Source organism: Pinus tabuliformis, chromosome 3_1 (genome assembly GCF_031772625.1).
Source record: "Pinus tabuliformis cultivar Carrire ecotype Pingquan chromosome 3_1, CPIR1, whole genome shotgun sequence".
In the NCBI taxonomy this organism is placed as follows: domain Eukaryota; kingdom Viridiplantae; phylum Streptophyta; class Pinopsida; order Pinales; family Pinaceae; genus Pinus; species Pinus tabuliformis.
Window position 1 is genome coordinate 391,374,457 of NC_142301.1, and position 17,283 is coordinate 391,391,739.

Consider the following 17,283-nt stretch of genomic DNA (forward strand, 5'->3'; position numbering starts at 1 on the left):
ACGTTTGCAATCTCCAACAATGCCATATTGACATCAATGACAACTTTGACCAACATTATTCTTATGTTATGTTCTTCTTCATCAAGCAATTATCAAAATGTACATGAAGATCACAAAGAAACAAAAGAACATAAGATGTAGGCTCTCCAAGTCAGGGCCAAAACCCCACAAAGGGGAAAACCCAGAAAATTCCTCTTCTTATAGAATCAGGTCAAAGTGAAATATCTAAGACCCAAGACCAAGACCAAAACCTCCACAAATGCCCCAAGTCAACTCTCCTTCAATCCTTCTTCTTGCTGGTCAACGTCAATGCTGGTCAAATATTTGAATTCTGGCCAATCCCTAAAATTCCAGCCTCCCTGAAACCTTGGCCCTGCAATTTCGGGCCTGTAATACCACAGAAGTTGCCTCAAAAACTCGCACGTGTGGGCAGAAAAACGAACTTTATCCTTTTTCTTCTCTCTCCTTTTACTTCATTGAAATTCTCCTTCTACACAAAAATTGAAGTGGATGATGGATGATCAAATGGGGTCAAAGTCTCTTGTATATATAGTTGTTCAGATGGTCGAATGGGTGCTACTGCTTATTCTAGGTTGACATGTCTTAGAGGGCCGACATTGTCTTGTGGGGATAATTCGACTCTTTTGACTCAATAAAAAAATTTCTTTCTTTTTCTTACAAAGAGTCCAAATGGACTTTAACTCAATTACATTTTCTTATTTACTCAAGTGACCCTAAGAGCATGAAGAACATGCTTTGACTAGGAAATAATAATCAAAATAATAATTTTTAATTTTCTTCCTTTTTCTTTTTCATGAAATAAATAATGATACAAGTACAATGGTAATTATGAAGACCAAACCTAGTTACAATTGTCAACAAGACTACACTCTTGTTCTTCCTCTTTGCCACTCCATTCTAGTTTGGATTCTAGGGCATTGTCAGCGCTTTCTTGATTCTTGCTGCCATGTAGAAATCCCTAAACTTGTTGGAGGTATACTCGACCCCATTGACTAATCTCAGGACCTTGATCTTCTTCCTTGTCTAGTTCTCCACAAGAGCTTTGAACTCTTGAAACCGATTGAAAACCTCATCATTGGCCTCTAGGAAGTAAATCCATGTCCTCTTGGAATAGTCATTTATGAACGTCACAAAATAACTGCACCCAGAGAGAGACTCCACTACCATAGGACCTGTTACTCCTGTCGCCTATGCCGACCTAGAGGTTAGTGAGAAAAGCCTTCAACCCCACAAGGTGTGGTTGGTGTCAGGGAACTCAAAGAAGGGGTTGTCACACTAAACCAGACTCTCTCTGTTTACGCTATCTCCTAGGTTAGCTAAAGGGGGTGGTCCCTAAAGGAAAACTAAGTTAAAGATGTGAGTTTCTAGGAGAAATGTTAGAGTTAAATAGATTACTTCTTAAGATTTATAAGCAAAAAATTGATATGAGCAATAACCATCAATACATAAGATAAGCATGAAATATATAAACAACCAGTGCCTTCAGAGTATTGCTCTTTAAGAAATGAAATTGTATTTGCTTAAAATGAAGTGAAATGTTTTCAAATGGAAAGCCAAAGTAATCCTGAAAAGTGAAACAATAAATTGTTAGCACAAGATATTATAAATGCTTTTAAGATGAACAAGTTTACAAATCAAAGCATGAAAACTATCTTGCTCAAAAGGATACAATTAGAAATCTACTTGTGAGAATGAGATGATAAAAAGAACTCAAATGTTAAACCAAGATGTCAACATGCAATTAAGTTTGCAACAAAATAAAACTACTTGAAAGTGAAATCAACCATTCATGACAATATGCAATTAAGTTACAAAGGTAAGCCAATTTCCAAGTACAAGAAAATTAAACTTATTGCAAAATTAAGAGATTACAATGTTTGCATCTAAAGTGCTTCTTGACATAAGATTTGCATGTCAAACTTTTAACCATCAAAATAGCAAGAAATTTAAGAACTTTGCAAGTAAAACAAATGTGATGAAATAGTGTTCTTTGTTTATTTTATTAACTAGCGCTAAAACAAAGTTACAATTGAACTCTAGTCCTCAGACCTCATCTTCACCCAAGGATTTGGATCTCACAATGAGGATTCAATAGAGGTAGAAGGTCCTTAAAAAAGTCTGTTCAACCAACTTAAGTTGGAAGTAAGTTTTAGTGATGTTTAGAGCACGTAATTAAATTAACCAAACAATGAAAATTAACTTCAACTTGAAATGTACTTGCTTGACAAGAAATATAATGTTATTTTATGGAGAAAATTTGTCCAAATACTTTATGCATATAAGATGTGTTTAATGGTGAAGCATAAATAAACTTGGAACTATGTTCAAGCCAAATAAGATCAAGTAAAGTGCTTGCATGCAAAAATCTGAACTTGTTATGGATTTAAAACATATAGTAAATTAAATTAAAGTGCATGCAAAATGAGTGTGATGCATGTTGTGTTATTTTCCCAATTAGAAGATATGCATGCAAAATGAAATAAACCAACAAAATCAAACCACCAAGCCTCTCCAAAAGATGGCGAGATAGGGATACCAATGGGTAAAACCCATGCTCCCAAAATTAGAAATTTTATTAGTTGTTACAACAAGGAAAATATAATGAAATCTTCTCTAAAATCCAAGGAAAATCTTAAAATTTAGCTTCAAAGCATAGACCTTTCCAAGCTGAAAATTTCTTCAGTTTGAGGCCCACAAAGGCTCAACAAAATGCAGATACTTTGAAGAAGGAGAAGAGAGGGTAAGCCTCCTCTACGGCCACGACCAAGAGAGAGAAAGAGATGGCCAAAAGAACTCAGCCTCCCTCAAAAAGAACACGGCCTTGTCCAAGAAGAATTCGGCCTAAAGATGGAAGTAGTCACCAAATTCGAGCCCCAAAGTCCTACATGCAAATTTGTAAGTAGTTTTGTTTTTTTATGATGAATCCCGCAAGTGAGCAAGTAGCTGCAAGATAACAGGTTACAAATGGCTACAACAACACAACAAATATTAGCTCAGGGAAACTACAAAATATGTTACAAAATAATCTATAAGAGGCTAGGCCAAAGAATATGAGCAAGCTCTCCTCTTTGACTAGCCATGACTTGGCTCTTTGAAATAGTCAGATATTGATAAATGAAGTGCAATACGTGAAAAATAAAATTATTTTAAGTTTGGTATTTTGATGCAAGAAATAAGAGCTTTAAGAAACTTGAAAGAAGCCCTGCAAGACACAAATAAGATACAGATAAGACTTTCGGGATTAACACATGCGGATTCTCCTTGAATATTTTTCAAGAATGGGTTGATTCCTCCGAGAATTTTCCCTCGCGCTTGAAAAGCTTGACCAATGAATGATTCCTCTACAAAACTTCACCACAAATCATTAAATCCACATGAAATTAAATAAGTACAATGGAAAGAGTTTCGAGAGATACATCTAACATCCACTAGAAAAATTATTTTCCTAAAGCAAATAAGTAATTCTTATGCTAATATGAGATAGTTGCATACTAACATACCTTGAAACAAGCATGAAAGAAACAATGCCATGAGAAAATAAGTAGAAGCATAACAACAAGTCAAGAATTTACCACATATGCAAGGAGAATAACACCATCACGATTTACCCCAAAGACTGTTGTATTATATTGCAAGTAGTGAATACAATTCTGCAGCGTCTCCTCAAGAACAAGAGTTCGTATTACATTATCAATATGAGAGCCCATAGCCTCATTATATAGAGAGTTGGGAGCAAATCCCAAGAAAGAGGAAGTCGAGTTTCAAGTGGAGATGATAGAGACACCAAGGCAAATCGAATTCCTCATGTGGCACCCAAGGAAAATCGAATTCTCTATATGGCATAGTAAACATATCCATGAGTGAACCAAAGAAATGAGATAAGTCCAGTCCATTGTTACTTGGGAGCGGGAGCGAAAGAAGGGAGCGGGAGCGAAAACAGGAGCGGGAGCGACATTTTCAAAAGCTCCCGGTTTTGGAGCGAATCCCGGAGTGATTTTTATATAATATATATTATTTTATATTTTGATACATATATGTCAACAAAAACATGTAGAATGATGAATTAGATATAAAAAACATAAAAAAAAACATAGATTGATCATTGAACCATCAACCATATAACATCAATCATCTAGAAGTTATAATTTTCATCAACCACGTCCACAAGTTAGTAACATACAACATATTGAGTCTCATGAATCATGATTCATCAATCTTAAAGTTTCAACTTCAAGCTTTCAAAATTGAAAATTCAATATATAACATTTATCATCATTGATCACCAAAGTTGTATTTGTAAGCTAAGTTTAAACTTTAAACTTTAACCATTACAAGAAATAATATCTAACATGAAATGAAATGTTATAAAATGAATTATGAAATGAAATGAAACAACTTTCACGAAGCATCATATTCATAATTCAAAATCATTACCAATGAGTTATAATTGCCAACTTCAAACTTCAAACTTAAATTGTCACAGTCATATATTGTTTACAAAAAATATCATTATGATATGAAAGAGTCAAGACTAAACAGTTATGAAAACTAATAGAAACTAGAAAAGACAAGTAAACTGTAAATCTATTATCTACTACTACATGTGGCCCTTGCCACGAGAAGTGTCTAATGTATGAGCAGGTCGTGGTGGTCTTCTAGGAGTCTCCCACACAGACCGACGATCAGAACCAGAAGGCACATGCCCTCCAGGTGAGGGTGTAGATGGAGGTGGCGACAGCAAAGGAACAAGACTCAGAACTCGAGCACTGCTACTAGATGGTGGAGGTGGCATGGTTGTTGCTTCATCTTCCTCTCTTATAAGTTTCACTTCCAGTTCTTCAAGATGTATAGTGCCATCCTCCAAATTATCATCCTCTGAGTGGTTGTCCCAAATTTTATATGTTGGATCCTCATAAGCCTAATCACAGTAATGACTCAACAACCTCAAGTTGTAGTGCACATAAACCAAGCTTTATGCCCGGTTTTCATTGAGTCTATTTCTTTTCACATTATGTATGAAGCTGTAGGTGCTCCAACACCTCTCTGCAGAAGAAGTATTTACAACCTGTGAGAGAACTTTTTTTGCCAATTTTGACAAAAGTCCATGGCCGCCATATGATTCCCACCATGTGAGAGCATCAAATCTGTCTTTATCTTCCATTACATGAAAGGTACCAAACAAACTAGTGCAATTGAAGTATCTGCCTATTTCAAGACGCACACTAGCACATTCCTCCCTATCAGGTATCAACTTTTCTAATGCTTGCAAATATCTTGTAGATACCTCTTCATCTATATGGGGTTTGGCCCTAACCCCACCCCCTGGTGCAGGTTGGCCCAACCAAGATGTAGAGTAGTATTTTGGTGTAAGGATATATGCCAAGCAATGTAGTGGAGCATTAAGTTTATCCCACCGTATACACACACAATCCTGAATTAGTTTGTACAAGTTGGGATCATTGTTATGAACAATATCTTTTATTTGCCCCAACATGGTATCCATCTGCTCATGCACCTCGCCAATCACTGGTTTATCTGTATCTACAAACCGAATCATGTGATAAATGGGCTTGGTGAAATCCAATACTTGCCTCACACGTGCCCAAAACATACCATCAAGAGCGGCCTCCTCCACCTGTTCAAAACCTTGCCTGTCAGTTGCATTTGTAGCCCTTTCCTTTAATACCTGCCAATGTGGACTTGGTACCATGCTAACCAATGACTATCTTACCTTCAAAAGGCCCCTGAAGGTGAGGTAATAGCTACCAAATCTAGTCCTCGCAATCTTCAACAACTCCAATCTTGAGTGACTGTGGAAAAGACCATGGGTATTGTTATGATTTGTAATAAATTTTATCATTTGTTTGCCTTTCTTGTACAAATCACCAATCCATTTGTATTGTTCGTTTTTGTTCTTAACAATATCATGCATAAAAAGGTTCATTGTGTGAACCAAACACCCAGACCAAAATATGTTGAGGTATTTATCCTCAATAATTGCTCCCGCTGCCTTACAATTAGGAGCATTATCAGTGATGACTTGGATGACATTGTATGGCCCAATACAGTCAATTGTTTCAAGCAATGTTGCATTAATCATTATCGGGTTAATATCAGCGCGAGGAGAAAATCGGAAAAAATCGTAATTATCGGGAAATAATTGTTTGGTACAAAAATATTCATTTTTTCAATTTTTTTAATATCTAAACCATCTACAACATAAAATAAATACATTGACACATAAATATGATAAAATAACTAATATATGAGATGTTTAATATCATTTCTAGTGCAAAAATCACGCATAACATTGAATCATGTCCTGAATAGTAAGTCCTGAGTCCCAACTCAGCCTCAAAATATCAACAAAAAATATGATAATGTATCTCATCATGTCATAATGTCATATACAATAAAATGAAGAAAATAACTAAAGTCTAATCCTATTGATTTCCTCTGCCCCTCTTGCGAGAAAATGCCACAGCTTTCCCTTTCCCTCTAGATGTAGATGCTGGTGCCCATACTAGTGGAGATGGCAGTGGAGTCTGATGTGCTCTAGAAGCTGAAGAACTAGAAGTAGGAGCTATAGGAGGTAGACCAAGTCCTCTACTGGTGGCAATGGTAGCTCGGGCAGGTCGTGTCACCTCCTCCTCCTGTTCTTCCTCCTCCTCCTGCTCCTCCTGCTCCTCCCCATCCACTACATCCTGCACTAACCAATCATCAGCAGACTCCATGAGAGACCTCTTGGCCTCAACCCTCCATGCAGTAGTGGTGTCAATCCCATCCAATGAGATGGCCTCCACATTAGGTGTCTTCTCAAGTTACCTCACCCACAATCGAAGATTGTAGTAGACATAGACCATGTAATTAAGGCGCTAGGACTCCAACCTATACAAAGACCATGAAATAATAATTAATAATTAAAAAAAAAATTGTTTAATAAATTCAAAAATTTATTTGGAAATTTGCAATATTTTAAATGTTTAAGTGTTAACCTGTTGCGCTTCTTGTTGTGTATTTTTTCAAATACACTCCAATTGCGCTCACATCCTGAGGAGCTACATGTTTGGCTAAGGATGCGAATGGCAAGCTTTTGCAAAAGGGGTACCCTGCCACCATAAATTTTCCACCATGCATCTACAACAAAATTACAAATAAAATTTTAAATAAAGATAAGAAAACAATGGAATTTGAAGAGTCAATGAAATTTGAACAAAGTTACAAACTAAAAAATACCTGACATTTTAATCGTCCTATCAGTGTCAGCCATGTCAAAGCCAAATGTGCCACTTGCCATCCTATATGTCTCAATTTGTTTAGAGATCTCTATAAGTTGTTCTGGAGATCGCACCATCTTCTGGACACAAGATAAGAATCCATCCATGATCTCAGCATCAAAATCAAACCCACATGCATAAGAAAATGCAGGGTTCAGGAAAAGCCCAGCAACATGAATGGGACGATGGAGTGTGTTGTTCCATCGCTCATCAATCACTCCCCATAGGAGGAGTTGTCTCTGAAACCCATCATCTCCCTTACCATCATAGTAGGCCCGAATGGCTTCTTTGGCCATGTCCATGGCCTCATACAAATAGCCCATTGCGGGCTTCTCACCATCAACCAACCGAAGAACCTTTACCAAAGGTTCAGTAATGGCACACACCTCTTGCACTCCCGCCCAAAAGTCTTCCTGGTATGAAACTAGTCTACATACAGCCTCTCCCTCTGGTTTGTGGCTCATTGGAAAAGCACGCCACTCCTCTGAAAGAAACATTCTCTTCACATCCCACATAGAATTCAAGAGGGATTGAAGAGATATGAAACTGGTGGCAAACCGTGTAATGGCGAGGCGCACCAACTCTTTGTTGTTGGTGAATCTTCTCATCAAGCTAAGCACAAATGTATGGTTATATATAAATTTTGTAATGCTTTTGGATGAATCAACAATATCTTTGACAAAGGGAATTTTCCCTATGTCCTCCAACATCAAATCAATACAGTGTGCAGCACAAGGTGTCCAAAATAAAGTAGGATGCTTGTCCATAAGCATCCTGCCAGCAACAACATAATTTGCAGCATTGTCCGTTATGACTTGGACAACATTTTTTGCACCCACCTCCAAAATAAACACATCTAGCAAATCACATAAAGTTCTTGCATCTTTGATTTGTGTAGATGCATCAACAGATTTGATAAACATAGTCCCCTTGGGACAACTAACCAAGAAGTTTATAAGGGTTCTCCCCTTTTGGTCAATCCAACCATCTGACATAACAGTGCATCCTATTTGTGCCCATGATGCCCTAAAATCCTCCAATCTTTGGGCGCAGTCACGCTTTTCATTTTGAAGAATCAGGCCTCTGAAATCATGATAAGAAGGGATTTTGTACCCTGGGCCAACATTTGCAATAGCATCAACAGCAAGTTGGAAAAATGGATTATTCCTTACAATTCTGAAAGGAATATCACTCCAGAGGAGAAATTTTGCCAACAGCTTGTCAGCTTGTTCTTTCTCAGTTCTTTTTAGCATTGAACTGATAGATGGTTGTGAACCAGGTGTGGTTCAAGGAACAAAAAATGATGTGGCAACTACCGGATTGGTTGATGTTGTGGTAGAACCAGTGCCATTTGCTTCAGCTGACCTTTTTAGTTGCCTTTTGATTTCTTCTTTGGCCTCTCTACTCTGGTCTAAATTTTCCAATGCTCTCATGGCTCTTTGGATGAGTTTAGGATTTGTATTTGTACAAGGCCCCACATCTTTTCCAAGGATTTGTGCAAGGTGAAACTTCAACCTGTACACCCCCCGGACATAGAGTGGCCACACAACTTGCAACTCAAGTTTAGTCTATCATTCAGAGCATCAGGTTCACCATATTCCCAGAAAGGATCCAATTTCCTTGGCATGTTTGTTTTTGAACTTTGAAGTTGCAAACTTGAATGGTGTTTTGGTGAAGTTGTGAACCTATGGGAAAATAAGGATTACAATTTAGTATTTACAAAATTACAAGTTACAAATTTACAATTTAGTATTTTAATTTTTAATTTTTACATTGTACAATGAAAACCCAAGTTACCCAACCAAATGACAAAAACAATGAAAAAAACATAAACAATGTTTAAAAACAATGAAAACAAAAAAAAAAAATTGGTTCCCATAGTCATACCAAGTTACCCAACCAAAAACAATGAAGAAATACAAAAACAATCTTTAAAAACAATGAAAACTAAAAAAAATTGGTGCCCATACCAAGTTACCCAACCCAAAACAATGAAAAAATACAAAAACAATGTTTTTAAACAATAAAATAAAAAAAAAATTGATCCACATACCATTTCTATGGAGAAATCGGTCTCCTCCTCTTGATTTTCTCCTCTAAGCACTTGAATCAGCTTCAAACCCTCTCCAGCAACATCTCCCAGCTCTCCTCTGCCCTCCGCACGCCATTGTGCAAATGATTTCATAAAAAAACCAAAAAAATATTATAAAACCTCGCTGTCGGAGACCCCCACGATAATTTCGATTTTTATCGCAATAAATTCCAATTTACCGCGATAATTTCATAAAAATCGGCCAAAAAAATTTACCCGCGATAATTTCGTATAAAAATCGCGATAAAATCGTTTTCTCGAAAAAATCGCGATAAAACGATGATTTTCACAACACTGGTTTCAAGTAATGGTTCTGCAATGTTGATGGCAGTCTTGAACTTGTCTGAGTAATCATATGTTGAAAGAAAGATGGCACCACTAACAGACACAGCAAGAAAATTTATCAATGGCTTGCCTTTTACATTTGTCCATCCATCAGATACAATGGACACCCCATGGTCAGTCCAAGAACTTGTCATTCTATCCAAAGAATGTGATATTTTTGCTTTTTCATAATAAAGTCCAACAGTTCTTGCCTTGTCATACCCAAAGCTCTTGTATCCTTTAGGGGCATCATTTATGGCAGAAACCATTTCGTGACAATAAGGTGAGCGAAGAACATTGAATGGTATCCCACATGCATAGAGAAACCTGTAAAATTTTGAATCCACATCATTCCTACACCCTTCATCAAGGAAATCTGATATGGTTCTACGCCTTAAACTTGGTGACCCTGTGCCTCCATATCCACTGCCTTGGGAGGATGCTGAAGGAGTTCTTTGTGCATGTGATTGTGAGCTTGGTTCAAAGAAACCCTTTGATTTTTTAGATTTGTTTTGGGCTTCCTCCTCTTCCCTTATGTATTTGGCTCTATCTGCTGCTGACACACCTGTACAAGTTTTGATTCCTATTTGTTTATCTCCATCCCATGGCATTTTCCCGCAGAGGTGTTTTCTAGCACGGGTGTATGAACCTGTGTAATTATTGTTGCAATGGGGGCAATGAAATTTAATGGTTCCAACCCCTTTCCCTACTTCAGGCTTGTTAACATATTTCCACAATGGGGTTTGGTCTTGCTTAGTTTTTTGAGCTGACTCATGTTCACTCTCCTCCAGGTCCTCCTCACCGGGGTTTTCATCAAATCCACTATGTCCCCCTTCTTCATCCCCTTCTTCATTTTCAATTTCAACCCTCCTTTTTCTACTCTCTAGCACCATAATAACCAAAAAAGGAACCGAGAAGAAGAAAATGCCAAGAAATATAACCATGACAAAATTTTAAAAAATGGAATGGGAATGGGAATGGGAAATAGACAGCAATTTATTTATTTATTTAGGAATAAACATTAAAAAAAAAATTGATAGACACACTATTCAATATTGTAGAGCCTACCTCTTTGGCATCCAATCTCCCCTTGCAAGCTCTTCAATCTCCCCTTACTCCTCGCTTTCTCTTGCTCCTTGCTCCTTGCTCTCTCCTTGCTCCTCACTCTCTCCTTGCTCTCTCTCTCTCTTCTTGCTCTCTCTCACTCTCTCCTTGCTCCTCACTCTCACCCTCTCTCAATCTCCCTCTCTCAATCTCAATCTCACTCTCACTCTCACTCTCACAATGATGAAATGAAATGAGGGAGCATCTATTTAACCCTCCCTCCCTCCCTCACTTTATTTCCACAAAAACTTTTTTTTCCCATCGAAAAAAAATTTCCGCACGTTCCACTCCCGTCAGTCGCTCTCATCACTCCGGGAGCGATCGCTCCCTGACCACTCCCGGAGCGATGCTCCCTTCTTCGCTCCGGAAATAGGCAGGTAGTGCAAATTTTTTTACGGGAGCGCGCTCCCGAGTCACTTCTGCCAGGAGCACGGATTGGGAGCAGGATCGGGGAGGAGTGCTCCCCCGCAACACTGGTCCAGTCAAACCAAATCAAACTCGAACTAAGTGTTGCCACCTCAGATGATGATCCCAAAGATTCTTTGCGCAGATCCCTAGGAACTGCGTGATCTCCTCCAAGTGAAACTCGTAATCTTCCATGTGAAGTGCTAAGTATAGAAGCACTCGAGCTAATAGTGAGAGAAGGCCCCACGAAATCCTCAGTATAAATATTCCATAGAATATTCCTTTAGTGCATGAGTTCCTCTAATAAATTCGATTTTCCACATGTGCAATTGCTGTTTTATCTCTGGGAAATTCGATTTTGCCAAATAATGGTGTATTTATGATGTAGTGTGCTCAGTGATCTTCCACACATCTGTTGACTCAACTCTGACTTAGGATAATTTCCAAGTCATTTCCACGTCATTCTGTTACATGGAATAATTCATTTCTCTCTATTTTAGTTAATTCTAACCTAATTAAATGCCACAATTTCCACTAAATTTAGGAAATGTGAGTTTTGAAGGTCCAAAACACATTATTAACCCCTCAAAGTGTGTCATAGTAAAAAGTAGAAGGTGAGAAGTGTAATTTTTATTACTCATACCCCATACAACTTCTCTAAACTACACTTATTACAATTCAAATACAATTTTATTTGCAATTTTAGATCTACGGAAAATCTAAAAAATTAAAAAATGACTACCTAGACTTAACCAAACTCCACGAAATTTTTCGTGTGATCTAGTATGGTAATATACATTGACTCTAGACACTAGGATGTGCTAGGGGCTCAACCTTCAAGCCGTCACCCCAGCTTTGGGGTAAAAAGTGAGTGAAAAACCCAGAAAATTATCTGCCTCTAAAAAAGAAGGGATAATTAACCAGATAAAAAAACACTCCAAGATGAACTCATTTGTTGATCGAGTCCCAACATACTAAGCCTGTTACAAACTCAAACTCATCATTACTAGTATCACTTATTACAATTCGCCACAGGGTGTGGAATCTGGGTATAAGAATAGATGATGAGAAATAAAAGTAGAGTTAAAAAACTATGTTGACTGATGATATTTGATGGTACAAGTGTCCTCTGGATCATCCTTGGGCATGGAGTCTTCATATAATCATCAGATGCCACTCCAGTAGTCAACAGGACCATAGATGTCAGAATGCACCAAATCCACCACACCCTTGTTCTTAGTCTCACTACAAGGAAATGTTTCCTTAGCCTGCTTGATAAGCGCACATCCCTTACACACACCATGATGCTCTATATTGAACTCCCGAAAATTGGTGACCATCTCCTGTAACAGTGGTACAACCCTATAGTGTAAATGTCCCATCCTCTTGTGCTAAATCTCACTCTGGTTGTCACTACTATGTACTAGGGCTTTCAGTGGGTGTCCTCTAAACAAATACAGTGTATTCTCCCTACTACCCATAACTCGCCTCATGCTAGGATCAGTCTCCCTTCAACCGGACAGTGACCTCACCTACCGTGAAATTGACCTCACGTCCTCTATCCTCCATGGTTGAAACTAAGAGTACATTCTTCTCCAACTCAGGTACATACATTACCACCTTCACACACATAAGACTCTTTGAGTCTAGCTGGAATTGTATGTTGTCAATGCCCTCCACTAGATACCTATTGTTGTCACCATGCCCCCCTTTTTTAACAATATAAATATAATCTGAGAATTTTTAGAGAGTTTTAGATCTAAATTAATATTCAAAATTGCAAGTAATTTCCTTGAAACAGAGTACCTCCATGAAGACTATCATTTGCTTGATGAAAAGATCATGGCCCAGCCTTGAAATCTTTGTCTCCATGGATCCATTGCCTATGTCTCATCATGATTCTCCCATTACACTAACCCCCTTTATCATGGTTCCGATAACATTATATAATTTCCATGTCTTCAGATACAACTTTTACTAATTAGAAAAAAATCTTACATAAGGGGGGAAGAGGCATGGCATATATATAACCTCTCCAGCCTTATCTCAAGATGCCATGTGTCCTTGATCGACAACACGAGGATAATCACCATGACAAAGCCTACCTATCACCTATGAAATACAACAAATCTAGAATTCCTTTATTATTCTAGAACTAATACATTCTAGAATAACCTTATTTATCTAGAAAAACTAATTATCTAAATAAACTTTAGGATTAGGTGGCTAACACTACCTATCTCATAATCATCATATGCTCAAGAGTAACTCAGCCAACACTCAGTATATGATCTTGAGATCAATATGAAATTTAAAATTCAGTTTCAAAAACATTAATTCAAAGTACACATAAAGGACAGAATTACAACAGGACACATCTATGCATCTTCAAATACATATATATCACAATTGATTTTACCTGACAAAGCAAGGTTCATTGCGATTTTTAACAGTGCAACCAGGATCAAACTTTTCTTTCTTCTTGGAAGACCACACTGATTTTATATAATGGGCTCCTGCATGAGTACTCCTTATCTCACAGTATGGAGCGTCTGTCTCTATCATCATCCTCTCTAGAGGAATACCAGCTAGAACTTGAAGATTCTCCACTGTCTTTAAGGAACATCCATTTATACCTGCAAGGCACTGAAAGTGTATTAATAAACGTACACGGCCAGAAAATCAAAGTACAATACCAATTCTCAACAGAGAAGCGGGGAGAATTGGAAGGGAACCTCAATGAGATAGAAGCTTTCAATATTTTTAGGCAATCATTCCTATTGCCATGAACCCTTCCAAAGCATAGCAAAACTATACATGATTACTTATAGCACACACCTCAAAGAGATGGCACAAAAGTACCAAAGCCAAATTAGTCAATTCGCTAGCTCCAAATTGAGTGAAGTTGCTTATAGTGTTAGGAGCTACAGCGCTTATTTTCAAAAACACTTACGTCTGATCATCAATTACAAGAGCAAGCACATATTACCACTAGAGATGAAAATGATCAATAGAAAACACTCTCATGGAAAGAATGAGTTTAAAATTTAAAGGGAATCTGATAGATTTGGCTTGCCTTCAACTTTTTGTTTTCTGACTGAACAAAAAATGTAATGATGTCATGGCATACTTAGAAAAGAACCTGGAGTCAAGATCATATGCCTGTGGGCTTACCTATAAATAAATTGTCAAACTTCAGAAGTTGGTCACGATCTTCTGCACATCCGGTGAAAGAGTGAGCTACCCCTGAAATAAATCTGCCAGATCAAAAAATTTGTTTAGTCTAGTTGATAGCCAGGAAACAGCCAAACATCTCTAACTACCCTTCATTTACGTTCCCATCTATCACTTAACTAACTCATGGAACCCTGAAATATGAACAGAAGGGGAACAGATTACCACATGCATGAAACTATCTAAGGTCTAGTTGGATCAGGCAGCTCTCAATGGATACTACAATATGCAATTCCTCATTTTAGATAGTAATTTTTCATCTCTCTGGATATATATAATAAACAATGCGTTCTGTTTCTTTCATATCTTTATATTTATTTATACCAGTGTTACAGAACTTGGAACCGGCAAAAGATCAGCCAGGGTCCCAAATCGTTGACTTGGGAAAGACTTCACAGAACAAAACAAAAAAAAAATGGGACACAGTAAAAAAATGAGGCAGAAAATCTGCCTTTTAAATGAATTTTCCACTGCAGCTGCAAATCTTTTCCAAAAATCATCTGGATCATGAAGTTTTGCAGACTGCAGGAAAATGAAAATTTTCGGGGCCGATTTATTGTTTTGATTAGAACTTGCCAATTAATTGGCCAGTTCTGCAATATTGTTTTGTGCACATTTGACTATGATATTATCATCTCTCCTTCAACCTCTGAAACATAATTTTAAGGAATCTTGTCAACAAACAGACGAAATTTCCACAGTAAAAGAATTATCCCATAGACAGATTATCACAGCACCTCACAATCCCTCCAAAAAAAAAGGCGCTTGCCCAGAACAAAAGCATATCAACAAGAGCATGACAGATATGGCATGGTGCAATAGCCAATCAAAACAATGACGTAAGTTTTATGTAAGGGAAGAATGATCATTAGTGGTCATTTTCCAATACAACGTGATTCCTAGAAAGTCAGCAGCCTTACCGATGCCTATTTTGCTCTATAATATCACAAAAGTCTTTTCCAGCTGCACGCATATGAAGAAACATGGGAAGTCTCAAGGCATCAGCTAATTCAAACTGCTTTTCAAAATACCTACAATTGGAAAAGATAAAAAACTTGCTTAGAACTGAATCAACTTTCATAAGCAATTATTCTCGACTACAACTTGATATTCCTTAATAGATATATGCAAAAACTCATAAATGTCTTGGGAAAAACTCACTGTCTTTGAACATCAGCAGGGCAAAATTGAAGTCGATCATAGTCCAACCCACATTCCCCAATGGCTACCACCTGAAGTGATTTACGACTAATAAGCAAAAAAAAATATTAATAAAGTACACTGAAGGATGTATTTTGTGCTTTAGAAGCAAAATCTTCCATTATATGACCTGGAGAATCCACCAAATCAAGAAAGTGGCTGTTCCTATTGTTTATTTTTCAAGTGCAATAAAAACAAGCACAATTTTATGCTACAGATATTAATTCCAATGATATTGTTCTTACTTTAACACATTCAGATAATTAAGCACTTATACTTCAGAAAATTTCAACCATAAATGCAGTTGAACAGTAGAGATCACAGAAAAAAAAGCATGCATAAGAGACACAAAAATTTTCCCCTAGGAAAACCCAACCTCGGGAAAATCCCAGCAATCTTTTCTTACGAGAAATTTGTCCAATTCAACAAATGTACAATCTGAATATCCCAATCAAACTTAGTCAAACCAATGATATTGTTCTTACTTTAACACATTCAGATCATTAAGCACTTATACGTCAGAAAAATTCAACCATAAATGCAGTTGGGCAGTAGAGATCACAGCAGAAAAGCATTGCATAAGAGACACAAAAATTTTACCCTAGGAAAACCCAACCTCGGGAAAATCCCAGCAATCTTTTCTTAAAAGAAATTTGTCCAATTCAACAAATGTACAATCTGAATATCCCAATCAAACTTAATCAAACTGACCAATCAATTCATATAGGTCAAACCTTGTCAAAAGAGAGAATTTTAGTCTTCTGCAACAGCCAGTCAAATCTGGTCAAAAAGGCTGAATTTCAGCCTCTGCAACTTCTGGTTAACTCTGGTCAAACAGGCCGAATTTCGGCCCCTGCAACTGCCTCAGGAATTTCCATCAACTGTCCCAGAATTTCAGTCAAACTGTACTCAAACTGGGCTGCAGAAGGTTTGCTCAATGCAGATCAATCAGCCCAGAAAATCCTCAGTCAACACTGGTCAAAGCAAATCAAACTTCTGATCAACTTCGATGGTCATGACTCTCTCTCTCCTTCACACGTGTGGACAGAAAACAAAAGAATAAATTATCCAAATTGCTTGCCAAATGTGAGAGGTTGCATGTCAATATATAGAGGTCAAATTAGGAGCGTTTTGACCAAGGATCTGTTGAAATTCAAGTGCAATCTAGAATTTTCTATCATGATAATTACTTATGACTGATATATCTGTTCACTTTTAGCATTTTCTTCTTTCAATTATGTTATCAAGCAATTATACATTTAATTATGCAAAAGTAAAGATCACAGTGCACAAAAAGACAATAGACACCAGAAGTTAGGCCAGAGGCCAGGGAAAAACCCACAAGGGAAAAACTGAGAAATTATTTCCTTAAAGAATCTTTATCAAAGAGAGAAATCCAAGTGATAGACAAATTGACCAGTAGACCAATTTCCATGTGCCAAATCAACCCTCCAAAAATCAGTTCACAAGTTGTCACATACCTATTCTTTGATGCTATATGCCACAGAGATGAATTGCTTCAGGATCTTGTATGACCAGAGAAAAGAACTCATATGACCAGAGATGAGATGCCTCAGAATTTACATAACCAGAAACTTTGTATATCCACAGAAAAGTTGCTTCGGG

General features: G+C 37.4%; 1 protein-coding gene across 2 annotated transcripts in view; it reads right to left on the reverse strand.

Moving 5' to 3' along the window:
• LOC149187364 (TatD related DNase) overlaps positions 1-17,283 on the reverse strand; it is a 242,224-nt gene that overhangs the window by 100,703 nt on the left and 124,238 nt on the right. For both annotated transcript variants that reach the window (XM_089411335.1, XM_089411336.1), the window contains exons 7-10: positions 15,619-15,689; positions 15,378-15,488; positions 14,398-14,480; positions 13,643-13,859 (exon numbers count right to left, since the gene is read on the reverse strand). In XM_089411335.1, coding sequence (XP_089267461.1) covers positions 13,643-13,859; positions 14,398-14,480; positions 15,378-15,488; positions 15,619-15,689 — 482 coding nt within the window. The remainder of the gene's footprint in view (positions 1-13,642; positions 13,860-14,397; positions 14,481-15,377; positions 15,489-15,618; positions 15,690-17,283) is intronic.